The sequence below is a fragment of the Drosophila persimilis genome, unplaced genomic scaffold (genome assembly GCF_003286085.1).
Source record: "Drosophila persimilis strain 14011-0111.01,24,50 unplaced genomic scaffold, DperRS2 tig00000000-arrow-pilon, whole genome shotgun sequence".
Taxonomy (NCBI): Eukaryota; Metazoa; Arthropoda; class Insecta; order Diptera; family Drosophilidae; genus Drosophila; species Drosophila persimilis.
This window is the reverse complement of record NW_020825288.1, coordinates 26668334-26681037: the sequence shown is the minus strand read 5'-3', so window position 1 is coordinate 26681037 and position 12704 is coordinate 26668334. Positions and strand designations below refer to the sequence as shown.

The window sequence follows — 12704 nt, the reverse complement described above, 5'->3', positions numbered from 1 at the left end:
CTGTTGCTGCAGCGTTGCCAGTCAGCGAAAATTGCGCGATTTTGTACAAAATTGTATATTATAAATGTGAAGTAATCTAAAATTCCGAAAATATGACGGAATAAAAATTAAAAAATGTATGGCCGTGTTTTAAAACTATTCAGTTTGATGGGATGTTCTCTCTGCGCTCTCTCATGATGACGCGTCAGTACCCGAACGACAGAGCCGAAGTCTCTGGGGTTCCAAAACTCGTATGGTTAGTGGTGATATGCTGGAATGAGAATTCCGTCACGCTACCATCTCTATGCCAAACACTTCAACTTCGATCTGGCACTTTTTCTCATGACGTGTCGGCGAGCTTAACTTATATATTTAGTGGAAAAAGTTATAACAAATTGCCAAAATGCGAGATCAGTTCATCTGCCTGGCCCTGCTGCTGTGCGCCCTGCACAGTGCCTGCGGCCTCTACTTCCACATATCGGAGACGGAGCGGAAGTGCTTTATTGAGGAGGTTCCCGACGAAACCACTGTGATAGGTAAGCGGACAGGGTCTGAAATGCCAACGCATTTTCTAAACAAGTCTTTATGTGTCCCCAGTCAACTACAAAGTGGAGCTCTACGATCCACGCTCTAATGGCTTTATGCCCTCATCCCCGGGAATCGGCATGCATGTGGAGGTGCGTGACAGCGATGACAAAATCATCCTCTCTCGTGTGTACAGCTCCCAGGGCCGAATCTCATTCACCTCACACACGCCAGGCGAGCATGTGATTTGTATGTACTCGAACAGCACTGCCTGGTTCAGTGGTGCCCAGCTGCGCGTTCACCTGGACATACAGGTGGGAGAGCATGCCATCGACTATGCCAATGTGGCTCAAAAGGAGAAGCTGACGGAGCTGCAGCTACGTATTCGCCAGCTCCTGGATCAGGTGGAGCAGATCACCAAGGAGCAGAACTACCAACGCTATCGCGAGGAGCGCTTCCGTCACACGAGCGAGAGCACCAACTCGCGCGTGCTCTGGTGGTCCCTGGCCCAGACCGTTGTCCTCGTGTGCATGGGCTTCTGGCAAATGCGCCATCTGAAGAGCTTCTTCGAGGCGAAGAAGCTGGTGTGAGGACACCGTCAGCTTCAGCCCCCAACTTCCGTGTGTTTCTCCTACTTTTGGCTCATTTGGTGCAACAATTTTTGCGAATTTCATCGGTGGATCGACCATCATCAACCAGCCACAAGGCCTCGACTCCAAGCACGTCTAGTTTTAATTTCTTGTGCGTAATTTAATAAAAATCCATTGTACAAAAACATCAGACAGCGACTGTACGACTCTCCAGTGCAATCCTATCGCTGTCTGCTGGTCGGTCGGTCAGTCAGTCAGCTGAGCCTGGTCCCGTGACTTCGCTGACGCCTGACTGAGCGCGACTTGGACTTATCAGCTTAAGTTGTCGCCGGGAGATAACCTGTAGCGTTAACTCCGTCGTTTTAGCTACATGAGGCAGGCATTGTAACTACATTGAATTGACTGGCTAGCCTTTATCGCAATGTTTGTTCTTGCGCCCGTGTCGTGTACAAAGTGAAAAGCTAGTAGCTCTTGGACCGCGCACATCAGCGGTCGTCAATCGCGGCACAGATTCAACATTTACAATAGAGCTCATTGTGGCAGTGCAGACGCAGACCCACAAAAGCCGCAAGTCTGTAACCTGATCCGCCGCCAGAAAAGCAAACAAGCCAACAACTTGCTCCAATATTGCTCTCGGGTCTTGTACTCTCCTCGTCAGTTCACTTCACTCACGTCGGATTAGGCACACGGCTGTGGAAAATGTTTCGAGCAACGGAAATCGGCAGCGAAGAAAGTGAGTTCATGCCTGATGGTGATAAGATAAGGCCCAGATCTCTAAAATCTCCACACTATTCTGTTGGTGTTGATCTTTGCAGCCTTGCCAGCCATTGCGGAGCTCACGCAAGCCAGCTATGAGACGGAGGGACGGGACATCGAGTGGGGCAAAGGTAGTGAACGGACCCAGCTGAAGCCGCGACAGCGCAGCTCTCTGCCCAGCTATGGCTTTGCCCCCGCGCCCATTCGCATGGAGTACAGGTACCCGCGCGCCGTATACTTTATTCTCGCCACCAAGTTCTTCGAGGCCTTTGCAGCGAACGGCATACGCAGTAAGTAACCCACCCCACGGGCAGCCGCGCATCATTTACAATCGCCTTGCTTTGTCTTGACGAAAAACACCAAAACTTATCAGCGCCGCGCCAGATGCGAGCATCCACACAGGGACGAGGGGGTCTGCGATGCATTATAAAATGCATTGATAAAATACAAATACGATGCGGCAGGGGAGCCCTTGATGATTTGTTATTTTTCTGGGAATTTTTCCGTCATCGATGGAATAAGGAAATTTGGTGATGCATCACAGAAATTTTCCAGGCCTCTGCTCTGGTGGGGACGTGACCTTCATTTCATGGTCGATAAATAAATCAATCGTATTGAACGAGATTGCACTCTGTCTCTGGTGTCACAGCACGATTCTGATTATTACTCAATTCCAGCCATTCTCGCCCTCTATCTGCGCGATGATCTCAACTTCACGGAGAGCTTCTCTACGGTGGTGCTGCACATATTCAACTTTTTCGGCCAGTTCTGCCCCATTATCGGAGCCGTCCTGGCAGACAGCTATATGGGAAATGTGCGCACCATTTCCGCCTTTTGTTTCCTCTACGCCTTCGGATGGATGCTGCTGACCATGACGTCGCTCCCTTCTGTGGGAGTACCAATTATGTGAGTAGTACACGTTTTGATCGCTGATCCAGTAAGGCTTTTGTTGATTGCATTACCCTTCTTAGCCTGCTAGTGTCGATTGCCCTCCTCTTCCTGGCGGTGGGAAACGGCTCAATCCGCGCCTGCATCACGTCGCTGGGCGCCCTGCAGTTCAAAATGCCCGAGCAGGCTGTTCACCTCTCAGAGTACTTCTCCTTCTACTATTTCGTCTATTATTTCGGCATATTTCTGAGCAAGATTATTCCCCCGCTGGTTCGGGCCAATACGCAATGCTTTGACAAGGTGGAGTGCTATCCCGCCGTCTTCGGTACTCTCGCAAGTGCCTTCATGATGGCCTGGCGTAAGTAATAATCGATTTGCATACATCAGCTCCTGTGATTGTAAGGGTTTCCCACTGTTTCCAGTTATCTTTCTGATCGGCAAATGTTTCTACAAGACCGAGAAGCTGGCCGATGACAATATACTGTTCAAATTCTGCGGCTGCATCAAGACGGCACTGGTGCAGAAGTGGCAGCGACGCAATTCCAATAAGCGATCCAACTATTGGCTGCACAATGCCGTCGGTGTCTACGACGAGGCCTTTGTCAACGACGTCTCCAAGGTTCTGAGGGTAAGTAAAGATTACAAGCCAGATTGATTCTCGTACTTGAATCCTTTTCTCCCGTTTCCACTCAGATCTCAAAACTGTTTACTCCACTACCATTTTACTTCGCTCTGCTGGCCCAACAGGACTCCAGCTGGACTTTCCAGGCGGCCATGATGAATACCACAGTGTTGGGAGTGACCATACAGCCGGATCAGGCCAAGGCTGCGGGCCCCATCTTCCTCTTCATGCTCATCCCGCTGTGGCAATATGTGACGGTTCCGTTGCTGCGTCGATACTTTAATTGGGAACTAAAGCCACTGAACAGCGTCACTGTGGGTGGCATCTGCTCCGCTGGTTCCTTCTTCTGTGCAGGAGCCTTGCAGAAAGTGATTATGGTTAGACAACGAATAACAAAGACAAATACTCCACTGAGAAACACTCACTCTCTTAATTGTAAATCCTCGTAGATTTCACCCAGCCAGACCATTAACATTGCTTGGCAGCTGCCGCAGTTCTTTCTGCTGATGTTGGGCGAACTGCTGCTGTCTATTCCGGGACTGCAGTTCGCCTTCACGCAGGCGCCCACGTCCATGAAGTCTGTGGTAACGGCTACGTGGTTCCTGAACAATGCCTTCGGCAACCTCATTGTGGTTGTGGTCACCGAGCTGGGTTTGCTGAGCTCCCAGATGGACGAGTACTTCTTCTATGCGGTGGTAATGCTGGTTTGCATCGTAATCTTTGCACTCCTAGCCTACGACTACATGCAGCAGGAGCGCAATGGCGGTCTTTATTTGAGGGGCTGCTTGGACGGCCCCTCCGATGACCTGGATATCCCCAGCACCAGCCGCAGCGGCAGCATCTAGATAACTGCCGCAGCCATGTAGTACCTGGTTGAAACTAATGTTGGTACACCCTTTTTTTTAAATAATATCAGATTTACATTTCAGATTTTATTTTTAGTTAACGAAAATGTATATGAAATTAGGTAAAACTTATTTTAATTAAATAACAACCAGATCAACAACCAACTAGGGTTCAAAAGAGCCAAATCTGTACTAGACAGTCTACTTTATGTAGACCACCTAGCCACCTAGAAATTTCCAAAAACCTCATCCACGGAAAATCCACCCCCTAAATACCCTTACCAAAAGCCATAGAACAAAACACCGACTTCTCAGCACGGTAGACAGAGCCATACAAATATCCCAAAAACACCCCATCCCTTTCCCCTCAATCAGAACCTACACATCCAAAAAATTCAACATCCTTACCATATACGCCTTCTCGACCAGAAATCTATTATCCACCCATTTCCCTAAGAGCTTAATAATCTGGATACCCAGTCACATAGGCATAAAAGGCAACGAATTCGCCGACTCTGCAGCCAAGATGTACACCAAATTTCCCCTCATTTACACCCCAAACCACAACTCTACCGACATTGCACACTTCCTAATACAAGTCCTCCAATCTAAACAAAACGACCTCCTCACAAACACCTCTGCATGGTACCAACAAATTAGCCACCTCGCTACCAACACCCCCCCAAAGAACAATATCCTTAATAGAAGGCACCAGGTCATAATTAATAGACTGAGACTGGGCCACACCAAGCTGACCAACGCCCACTACATTGACAAAACATTGCCCAAGACATGTCCATTGTGCCGCAACGCGAACATAGACTTAAGACACATACTATACACCTGCCCCTCACTCTCCTCACAAAGGTCCCTATCATTCAAAAACAAAGACCCCATGCAACTCATCTCAAACCCACCAACGCAAATTCCAAAACTATCCTCAAATTTCTTGTACCGCTAATCTCCTTCACAAAATATAACCGAGTAAATACCCATCCCAACACCTTTGTAAATATGTATAAAATCTGACCCAATTACCCTAGAGCTTAAGGCCTCAGTAGATATAGCTTCAAGTTTGGAGCTAACCAGCTATTAGCGTTACATAAATAAATAAAATAAATTATTTTAATTACAGACACTTTCTAGGAAAAGGTATTTCCTTAAAGGCTCCCTTAAAGCGTTCCCACAACTGGCACACCAATATTACCAATATTAATTTTAACTAGGTATTGCCATTGCACTTGTAATTTATTGGGACCCACACACATACCCGCACACACTTACTGAAAATATATACAAACTAAATAACTTAACTAAGGAGAGAGATCAGTCGAGGATCTTGAACATGTACTGCAGCTCCAGATTGGTATCGTCTGGCAGATCTGTGCAGTGAATTGCATTGAGCACCTTGGACTTGCCAAACTTGGCGCGGAGGGTGTGGGGGCGCAATAGCTTGGCTATTTCCGGGTCCATAGGACCGCAGAATGTACGGAACTCGCCGTAGCTACTCTTTCCCGGATCGGCAGAGGCGATCTCAAGGCACATGCACACACCGCTGGCTAGCTGCGCTACCATGGGTATGTACTCGGGAAGGATACCGCGATAGACCTCGTAAAACTCCTCGCAATTGATTCGCGCCATTAGAATCATGCGCATGGCAGTCACATTGAAGCCGTTGGCCAGAATTTCCTCAACGATGTCACCCAAAAGGCCGTCCTTTATGCTGTGCGGCTTGATGATGGCCAGCGTAGAGTTCTTGAATAGACATTCTTTCATGATGCTGAGGCGGTCTTCGAAAAAGAACTTCAAGTCTATGGCGACATCCTCCTCGGTCGCAGGACAGTAGATTCCGTAGCGCACATCCTCCTGCTCGAACAGCTCCTCCAGGCTGGACGACAGCTTCACGGAGGAGGAGTCATTGACCCCATCCGGACCCTTGTACTTGACACAAGCGGTCATGATCTCCACCACGTTGTCGCCGATCAGCTCCAGGCTGATGGCCGGGCCGGCCAATAGTTCGTTCATCAGGACACTGGCAGAGCGTGGCAGCCGTATGATTTAAATGTCCCCCAGAAAAACTTTTGATAATACTCACGAGGATACAACTTCGTTCTTGGGCTTCCCGGAGAGGAACTGTGTCACCATTTTGGGTGTGAACTGTACCATCTGTCCGTTGTTGATGTTAATCTTGTTGTTGATGAGTGTCTTCAGAAACTTGCCTAGATGCTTGTGCCACATATTATTCTTAAGCAGCACGAATCCTCTGTGAAAAATACTCGTAGAGTATGAAGAAGTCTGGACTTTTTCATGTCGAGCACCCCTTACCTTTTGCGATATTTGGCCAAGTTGCTGCGGGTCGACTCGTCCGCGTAGTCAACAATGTCGAATTGCCGGCCGAAAACATTGATCTTCGAGCCCACAAAGAAGTCGCGTTGCGTCAATTCCGGAATCTTGGTGCGACGCAGAAAGGTCTTCTTGCTGCGTTGATCAAACTGAGGAGCACCCAACGATTAGCATCCGAATTGTAGGCGATATATTCTTAAGGAAATACAATACCACTTCCACTGCCTCGTCGGCCACAAAGTAGGTCACCAGGAAAGTACGTATGATGGCAGCCTCGGCCTGATACCATTCGGCCACAAAGGCCAGTCGCCGCTCTGCCTGTGCTGCGCCGGTCATATTAAGTTCTAAGAAGCTTTTTAAAAGTTTGTAAGTAGCTCCCAACAATAATATCACTTGTTTCGAGTTAAATTGTGTCGCTTGCTTTGCTTCGAATTTTTTTCAAAGCGTGCCCGCGTTGTCACAGCAACACGAATCGAAACTATCGATACACAGCATCGATAGGTGGTTGCGAGCAAAAATGCCATCCCTCCCCTCCACAAATGAGGACAATTTTTCCCGTTTTTGTTTTATTTATTGTAATTTCCTTTATTTACAGGAAACAAAAAATAATAAACTGCAAACACATTTTTTGCAATGAATTGGTTGTAGCTTTCCTCTGCTTGTTGTTATATTCTAGCGTAAAACTTATGGTTTTCTTGTCGGCTCCAAATGTTTCGTTTCTTGTTCCGTTTTACTTTCTGTTGTTAACATCTCTCGCCTCACCTGAATACGCAGCCAATATTCAGTTAAATGGGTGATTCTTTTTGGAATAGTGTATATACGCATGCGTATGTGGATGTTTTTATATGGATGTGTTGATGGGTGTTTTTGTGTGTTGTGTGTGGGGGGAGAGATTGTGAGTGTTGGTGTGTTCGTGTGGACTTAATGGTATAAGCGCCTCGGCTAACGCTACGACTACTCCAAAATGCTTGACCCCGGCAAACTTTCTAAGCAGCCGGCTTCTTCTTGTCACCCTCGCCGGTCTCCTCCTCTTCCTCGTCGTTCTGGGAAAGGCTAGGGATGTTGTCATCGGAGTCCTCCTCCTCATCGTCAACATTAAAGTCGTCGAATTTATTGTTCCAATCACCACCAGAGTTATTCAGGAAGTTGCCAAACATTCCATTGTCTTTGGCGTCACCTGCTGACATTGGAGGAACATTTAAAGTAGAATTTGGGTTGGTCAAAAAAGAGAGTCAAGTCTCACCTTCCTCGTCATCGGACTCATCGCGCCACTTGGCAAAGTTGGCCTTAAGGAAGTGCAGCTTCGTCTTGTCCGTGGTCAGACTGGGCCAGAAGGGTCCGCTCGCCTTCTTTGGTATTGTGAATTCTAGGCAACGCCCAATGTTCTTGCTGGTCACTTTCTCGGGATCAACCGTTCCGAAGAAGTTGAGCGTGACCTCGTATTTCTTAGACGCATCCAGCGCGTTCACACCCTTGAAGGTGAAGCTGTTCTCCGTCACTCTGCGGGCAAAGCAGAAGGTTTAGGATCAGTTAAGGCTATCGAATAGAATCTAAAGGTCACTTACTTCTGTTCGATGTCCTTGCACTCAACATCGATGATCACATAGACCAAGTCGCTGCGCTGTGCCCAGGAAACTGGAGGCGGAATTGATCTGAAGTGGCAAATGGAATGGAGATTCTTGAATAAATACATAAGCACAGATATAAACTACAGCCGGTGTGGGGTTCGACGGTGCGGGGTGCCACATGCCGGCCCCCAGCAACGGCGACGGCGGACAAACGTCGTCGACTTTTCTGGAAACCAAGGCAAAGTGCAAAATATATGCTAATCGCTCTGCGATCCATTTGCATACACATAACCCACACAGCCGGGCGCCGCGCACAAAGGTCCATGCCGAAAATACACAGAATTAGCGCCAACCCAAACATAACCTCAAATGCTGGGCCTCAAGTTTGGCCCAAAAAATATCGCAATGCAGTTGCGCACGGGACACGCCCACCAGCAGCAAACTAGCCGACGCAGTTGGGCGGCCATATGGAGAGGGTCTAACTATCTAAGGACTGACCGCGCAAATCATAGGTATCCGCGAAAAATGGACGCCACCACTACTGCAACAAAGCACGCGCCGCAGAAAGAAGCCACAAAAAGATGTGCAGCGGCCGGGCCAAGAACATGGCTATTTACAACGATAAATAATGCACTTACCCAATTGCTGCCGACATTCTGTAGTTGATTTGATTGCTAGTTACTGGGCTATTTATTTATTAGCAGTTCTTTATTGCCTGACTCTTCACTTTTTTTCAGGATCAGTGTGGCCGCGTAAAATATAATTTGAGAGGAGACCGAGGAAATAGAGCTCGAGAACAGTGTGAGAAATATACCAAAATATACGGTCTCATTTTAAAAATATACCGTAAATATACTGACGAAGCCAATTTCTATTATACATATTTCTCGTTTTTGATATTCCGTGCAATATAACTAGCTAAATAAAACTCTCAGCCATGCCCACATAATTTTATCCGATTGATGAATCAATATTCTACTTGACTTGTTTTCTTGCTACGGGGATTCAATGTTTTTGCTCCTTAAAAACAATATAGCGTCTCGTTCTGATGAAAAAACGAACTTAGCCCACTTCAGCCCCCTCTATTTAAAAAGTTTAACTACTTCAGGTAAATAGCTGAAAATATTAACGATTGAAAATTCCTGTTGTAGATTCATGCCATCTTTCCTGTAGACTTCAATAAATACTTTTCTTTCACCTGAACTGCGTTAAAATTCTTTAACATTCATAATTTTTGGGGAGAGTATTTTAGTATCCACTGGTCAACAATGGGTTAATCGTCCATGATCGGATGTCAAATTCGTCGATTTTGATATTCGATTTGATATAGCTAGCTAGGCAAGACCCTCATTCCTGAACACATCATTTTATCCGATTGATGAATTAGTTTGGAATGTGTATAATATAAGGTTTACAAAAAAAGGTGAATCGTATTTCTCTGACAGTTGAGGCATTGTACAGCACAGAAATTTCACTCACAGCGCTGCCATACCTCTGAAAGAAAAAGTAGCAAGAACAAGAACGAGAAGTGAGTCTGAACTATTACTTAACCAAATTTTTTGCCAATTTGAGATTGTTTAATTGCATTTTCGACAGCCATGTTGCGCATCACAGCTGGTAAACTTGGTAGCGCCATCCGTGGCACCATTGGCGTGACCTCGTCGCGCGTCGCTGCCGTCCGCGCCCTGCACGGATCTGAGGAATCTGCGGAGGATTTTGACAAGCGCTACGAGAAGTACTTCAGCCGCGAGGGCATCGACGGCTGGGAGATCCGCAAGGGTATGAACGATCTGCTGGGCATGGATCTGGTGCCCAGCCCCAAGGTCATCGAGGCTGGCCTGCGCGGTGCTCGCCGTGTCAACGACATCGCTTTGGCAATCAGGTGGCTGGAGGGCTGCAAGGACAAGTGCGGTGACCAGAAGGCTACCCTTTATCCCTACTTGCTGGAGAAGATCACCCCTACCCTCAAGGAGCTGGGTATTCCCACCATTGAGGAGCTGGGCTACGACAAACCCGAACTGGCCCTCAAGTCGGTGTACGACCTCTAAGCAGTGCATACCGAGCTGCTTTTCCACATAGTTTAATGAAAAAGCAAAACAGTACACAATACCCTCACCTCTCAGAGACACTAGCTACACATCCATAGTATCCCAAGTATGGTGTGGATGAACATGTTATTGGATTGCAAATAAAAGGAGATTGGAGTAAGGCTACCACCACACAAATGCATGTGTGTTGTTTGCCTCTTGATTATGTAACCGGACCACCTAGGTTAGACGGCCGCTACTGCATTCTGGGTTGGATTTCATTAAATTCGTTTATTGATTGGCCACTATTTCCACTTTCTGAGCAGCTCGGCTGCCTTGTCCAGGTTCTCCTGCTTCTTGATGAAGCAGTAGCGCACAAAGTCCTCGCCCAGCGGCTTGTTGGGCTCGCTGTAGAAGGCACTAGGTGGGATGCCCTGCAATCCCATGTTCTTCGTCATCCATTTGGTGAACTTGTAGTCACGGTGCTTGTCCGTTTCTGAGCTCAGGTCCACTTTGCTTGCTAGCGGTGACCAGTCGGCCAGCATGAAGTAGCCGCCCTCGGGGATGGTTGGACGCATCCCAGCCTCCGACAGGAATTTGGCCATGAAATCCCGCTTCTCCTTCAGCTCGCGGGGCAGGCTGAGGAAGTAGCTCTCTGGTGTACCCAGACGGGCCAGCTCCACTTCGAAGCTGCGTGCGACACCCTCTTGAAGGGGCGTGGGGCAAGTGTAAACAGAGTTCTGGTGCACCATCTGGAGGTTCCTGATCAGCTGAGACGGCCCGTAGGCCCAGCCGATCTTCCAGCCAGTGACGGAGAAAGTCTTGCCCGCGGACCCAAGCGTGATGGTGCGATCCCACATCCCCGGCAGCGTGCAGATGCGTATGTGCTCGGCTCCGTCGAAGACAAGCCACTCGTACACCTCATCCGAGACACACAGAACGTTCCACTTGCGGCACAGCTCGGCAATGCGCTCTAGCTCCCTGCGGTTGAAGACCTTTCCTATCGGATTGTGCGGCGTGTTCAGGATGATCATTTTGGTTTTCGCATTGAAGAGACTCTCGAGCTCGGCGTCGTCCAGCACCCAATCCGCGGAGCTGATCGGACCCTGCTCTGTTTTGCGCTGAAAAATAATACAAATGAGAGGGGGATCAAAGTAGTTTGTAGTTTGGAATTCCTACCAGCTTCAGTGGAATAAAACGTGAGACACCGCCAGCCATTTTCACCATGGGTTCGTAGCAATCGAAGAAGGGTTCGATGATGATCACTTCATCGCCGACATCCACATGACCCATGATGGTGGAGTACAGAGCTTCGTACGCCCCCGAAGTGATGAGGATATCGCTGAGCGGATTAAGCTCACGTCCCACGAGTCCACTGTACAACTTGGAAAGAGCCTGAACCAGACGCACATGACCGTATCCTCGGGTGTACTGATGCAGCAGAGGATTCTCATCCTGCGCAATGTCAGCCAGCGAATGGGTCACATACTCGGGGGCGGCATCGTCGGGAAAGCCCTGTCCCAGATTCAGGGGCTTGTACTGCATGGCCAAAGCGATGTACTCGTTCCACACGCTTGGCGTGCTCCCCTGCAGTCGCTTGGGCAGATCGAACTTCTCCATGCTTCCGCTGGTGGCTGCGGCGCTTTGTTGCTGGCGTTGCGGTTGGGGCTGACAGGGATCTTTAGCTGTGAGGAGGAGGCGGATTGGCTGCAGAGCGCTGCGACAGTTTCGGAGCATCTGTAAGAAAGGTGTTTTTTAGTTTTTATGATCCCTTATCGTTGGGGCAGCGTGTGTTGCCAACTGTTTGATGTGGCTGATAAGCACGCACTTTATTGCTGTCTGAGACAATTGTGTGCTTAAATATCACTTGTTAAATGCAATTGTTGGGGGAATTGAATGCTGGAGCCGTGCACTGTTCAGTGACGTTGCATAATGGAACTGAATTTTGATTAGACTCGCGGAATATCTATGTACATATAAGCGATGCGAAACTGAATTTATTTAAAGCACTCACACACTCAAATATGTATGTAAATAAATCGGTTTGGTGAATATACATATACTCTTGCCAGCTGTTTCCTGAAATTATGCTATGCTGTGGATTTTACTGTATATACTGTATGTTAGTGCTTTAATTTATAGAATCTACGATTCAGCTTTAGCCCTGAGCTTGGTTTCTCACACAGTGCTTCTTAGCAGCGCGGTAAGTGTTCCATTATTCCAATGTTCCCCTCAACTTCCAACACACCCCGAACTACTAAAACATTAACCACAATAACCGCAAAACCCGCAAATTAAATGAAAATTGTACTTATTATAATTCTAGGCGGGAAAAGCTCTTCAGTGTGACCGCAAACTTATCGACCGTCTGACCATCAGAAAAATACCGAAATATGCGTCACAATTTTTAAAATGTACCGTAAATATACTGACGATTTATTTATATTCAAGTTCCATCATATTCCACATTTTTTAAATTCGGTTAAATATCCAGAAAGGAGCCTCAGTTCTGAACTCATAATTTTATCCGGTAGATTAGTTAATTTTCTATATGACTGGCT

At 47.5% G+C, this 12704-nt stretch overlaps 6 protein-coding genes across 9 annotated transcripts; 3 read left to right on the top strand and 3 right to left on the bottom strand.

The window, feature by feature from the left end:
* Positions 1–356: 356 nt before the first annotated feature.
* LOC6594320 (transmembrane emp24 domain-containing protein eca) lies at positions 357–1281 on the top strand. The gene is made up of 2 exons (XM_002019327.2): positions 357–515; positions 577–1281. Exons 1-2 carry the CDS (start codon positions 383–385, stop codon positions 1092–1094), a joined length of 651 nt encoding a protein of 216 aa, XP_002019363.1. The 5' UTR covers positions 357–382; the 3' UTR covers positions 1095–1281.
* A 53-nt stretch (positions 1282–1334) lies between these two features.
* Positions 1335–5339, top strand: LOC6594319 (solute carrier family 15 member 1). Its single transcript, XM_026984385.1, has 7 exons — positions 1335–1827; positions 1910–2140; positions 2528–2756; positions 2822–3096; positions 3161–3366; positions 3432–3737; positions 3810–5339. Exons 1-7 carry the CDS (start codon positions 1794–1796, stop codon positions 4203–4205), a joined length of 1677 nt encoding a protein of 558 aa, XP_026840186.1. The 5' UTR covers positions 1335–1793; the 3' UTR covers positions 4206–5339.
* A 95-nt stretch (positions 5340–5434) lies between these two features.
* On the bottom strand, positions 5435–6948 carry LOC6594318 (nucleoside diphosphate kinase 7). Its single transcript, XM_002019325.2, has 4 exons — positions 6762–6948; positions 6531–6697; positions 6301–6468; positions 5435–6237 (listed from the first exon to the last, which is right to left on the bottom strand). Exons 1-4 carry the CDS (start codon positions 6882–6884, stop codon positions 5532–5534), a joined length of 1164 nt encoding a protein of 387 aa, XP_002019361.1. The 5' UTR covers positions 6885–6948; the 3' UTR covers positions 5435–5531.
* Positions 6949–7186: 238 nt separating this feature from the next.
* LOC6594317 (uncharacterized protein CG16817) lies at positions 7187–8841 on the bottom strand. 2 transcript variants are annotated; one of them, XM_002019324.2, is made up of 4 exons: positions 8755–8841; positions 8114–8200; positions 7792–8048; positions 7187–7725 (listed from the first exon to the last, which is right to left on the bottom strand). In XM_002019324.2, exons 1-4 carry the CDS (start codon positions 8769–8771, stop codon positions 7535–7537), a joined length of 552 nt encoding a protein of 183 aa, XP_002019360.1. In that variant the 5' UTR covers positions 8772–8841; the 3' UTR covers positions 7187–7534. The 2 variants fall into 2 exon arrangements, with proteins under 2 accessions (XP_002019360.1, XP_026851274.1); XM_026995473.1 differs by having other exon boundaries at positions 7187–7728; positions 8755–8840.
* Positions 8842–9712: 871 nt separating this feature from the next.
* On the top strand, positions 9713–10345 carry LOC6594316 (cytochrome c oxidase subunit 5A, mitochondrial). The gene has a single exon (XM_002019323.2). The coding sequence runs from the start codon at positions 9715–9717 to the stop codon at positions 10162–10164; it is 450 nt and encodes a 149-aa protein (XP_002019359.1). The 5' UTR covers positions 9713–9714; the 3' UTR covers positions 10165–10345.
* A 69-nt stretch (positions 10346–10414) lies between these two features.
* On the bottom strand, positions 10415–12400 carry LOC6594315 (kynurenine--oxoglutarate transaminase 3). Of its 3 annotated transcripts, none has more exons than XM_026995472.1 (3): positions 12326–12400; positions 11323–11880; positions 10449–11264 (listed from the first exon to the last, which is right to left on the bottom strand). In XM_026995472.1, exons 2-3 carry the CDS (start codon positions 11878–11880, stop codon positions 10449–10451), a joined length of 1374 nt encoding a protein of 457 aa, XP_026851273.1. In that variant the 5' UTR covers positions 12326–12400. The 3 variants fall into 3 exon arrangements, with proteins under 3 accessions (XP_002019358.1, XP_026851273.1, XP_026851272.1); XM_026995471.1 differs by lacking the exon at positions 12326–12400 and adding an exon at positions 11972–12105; XM_002019322.2 differs by lacking the exon at positions 12326–12400 and having other exon boundaries at positions 10415–11264.
* Positions 12401–12704: the final 304 nt, after the last annotated feature.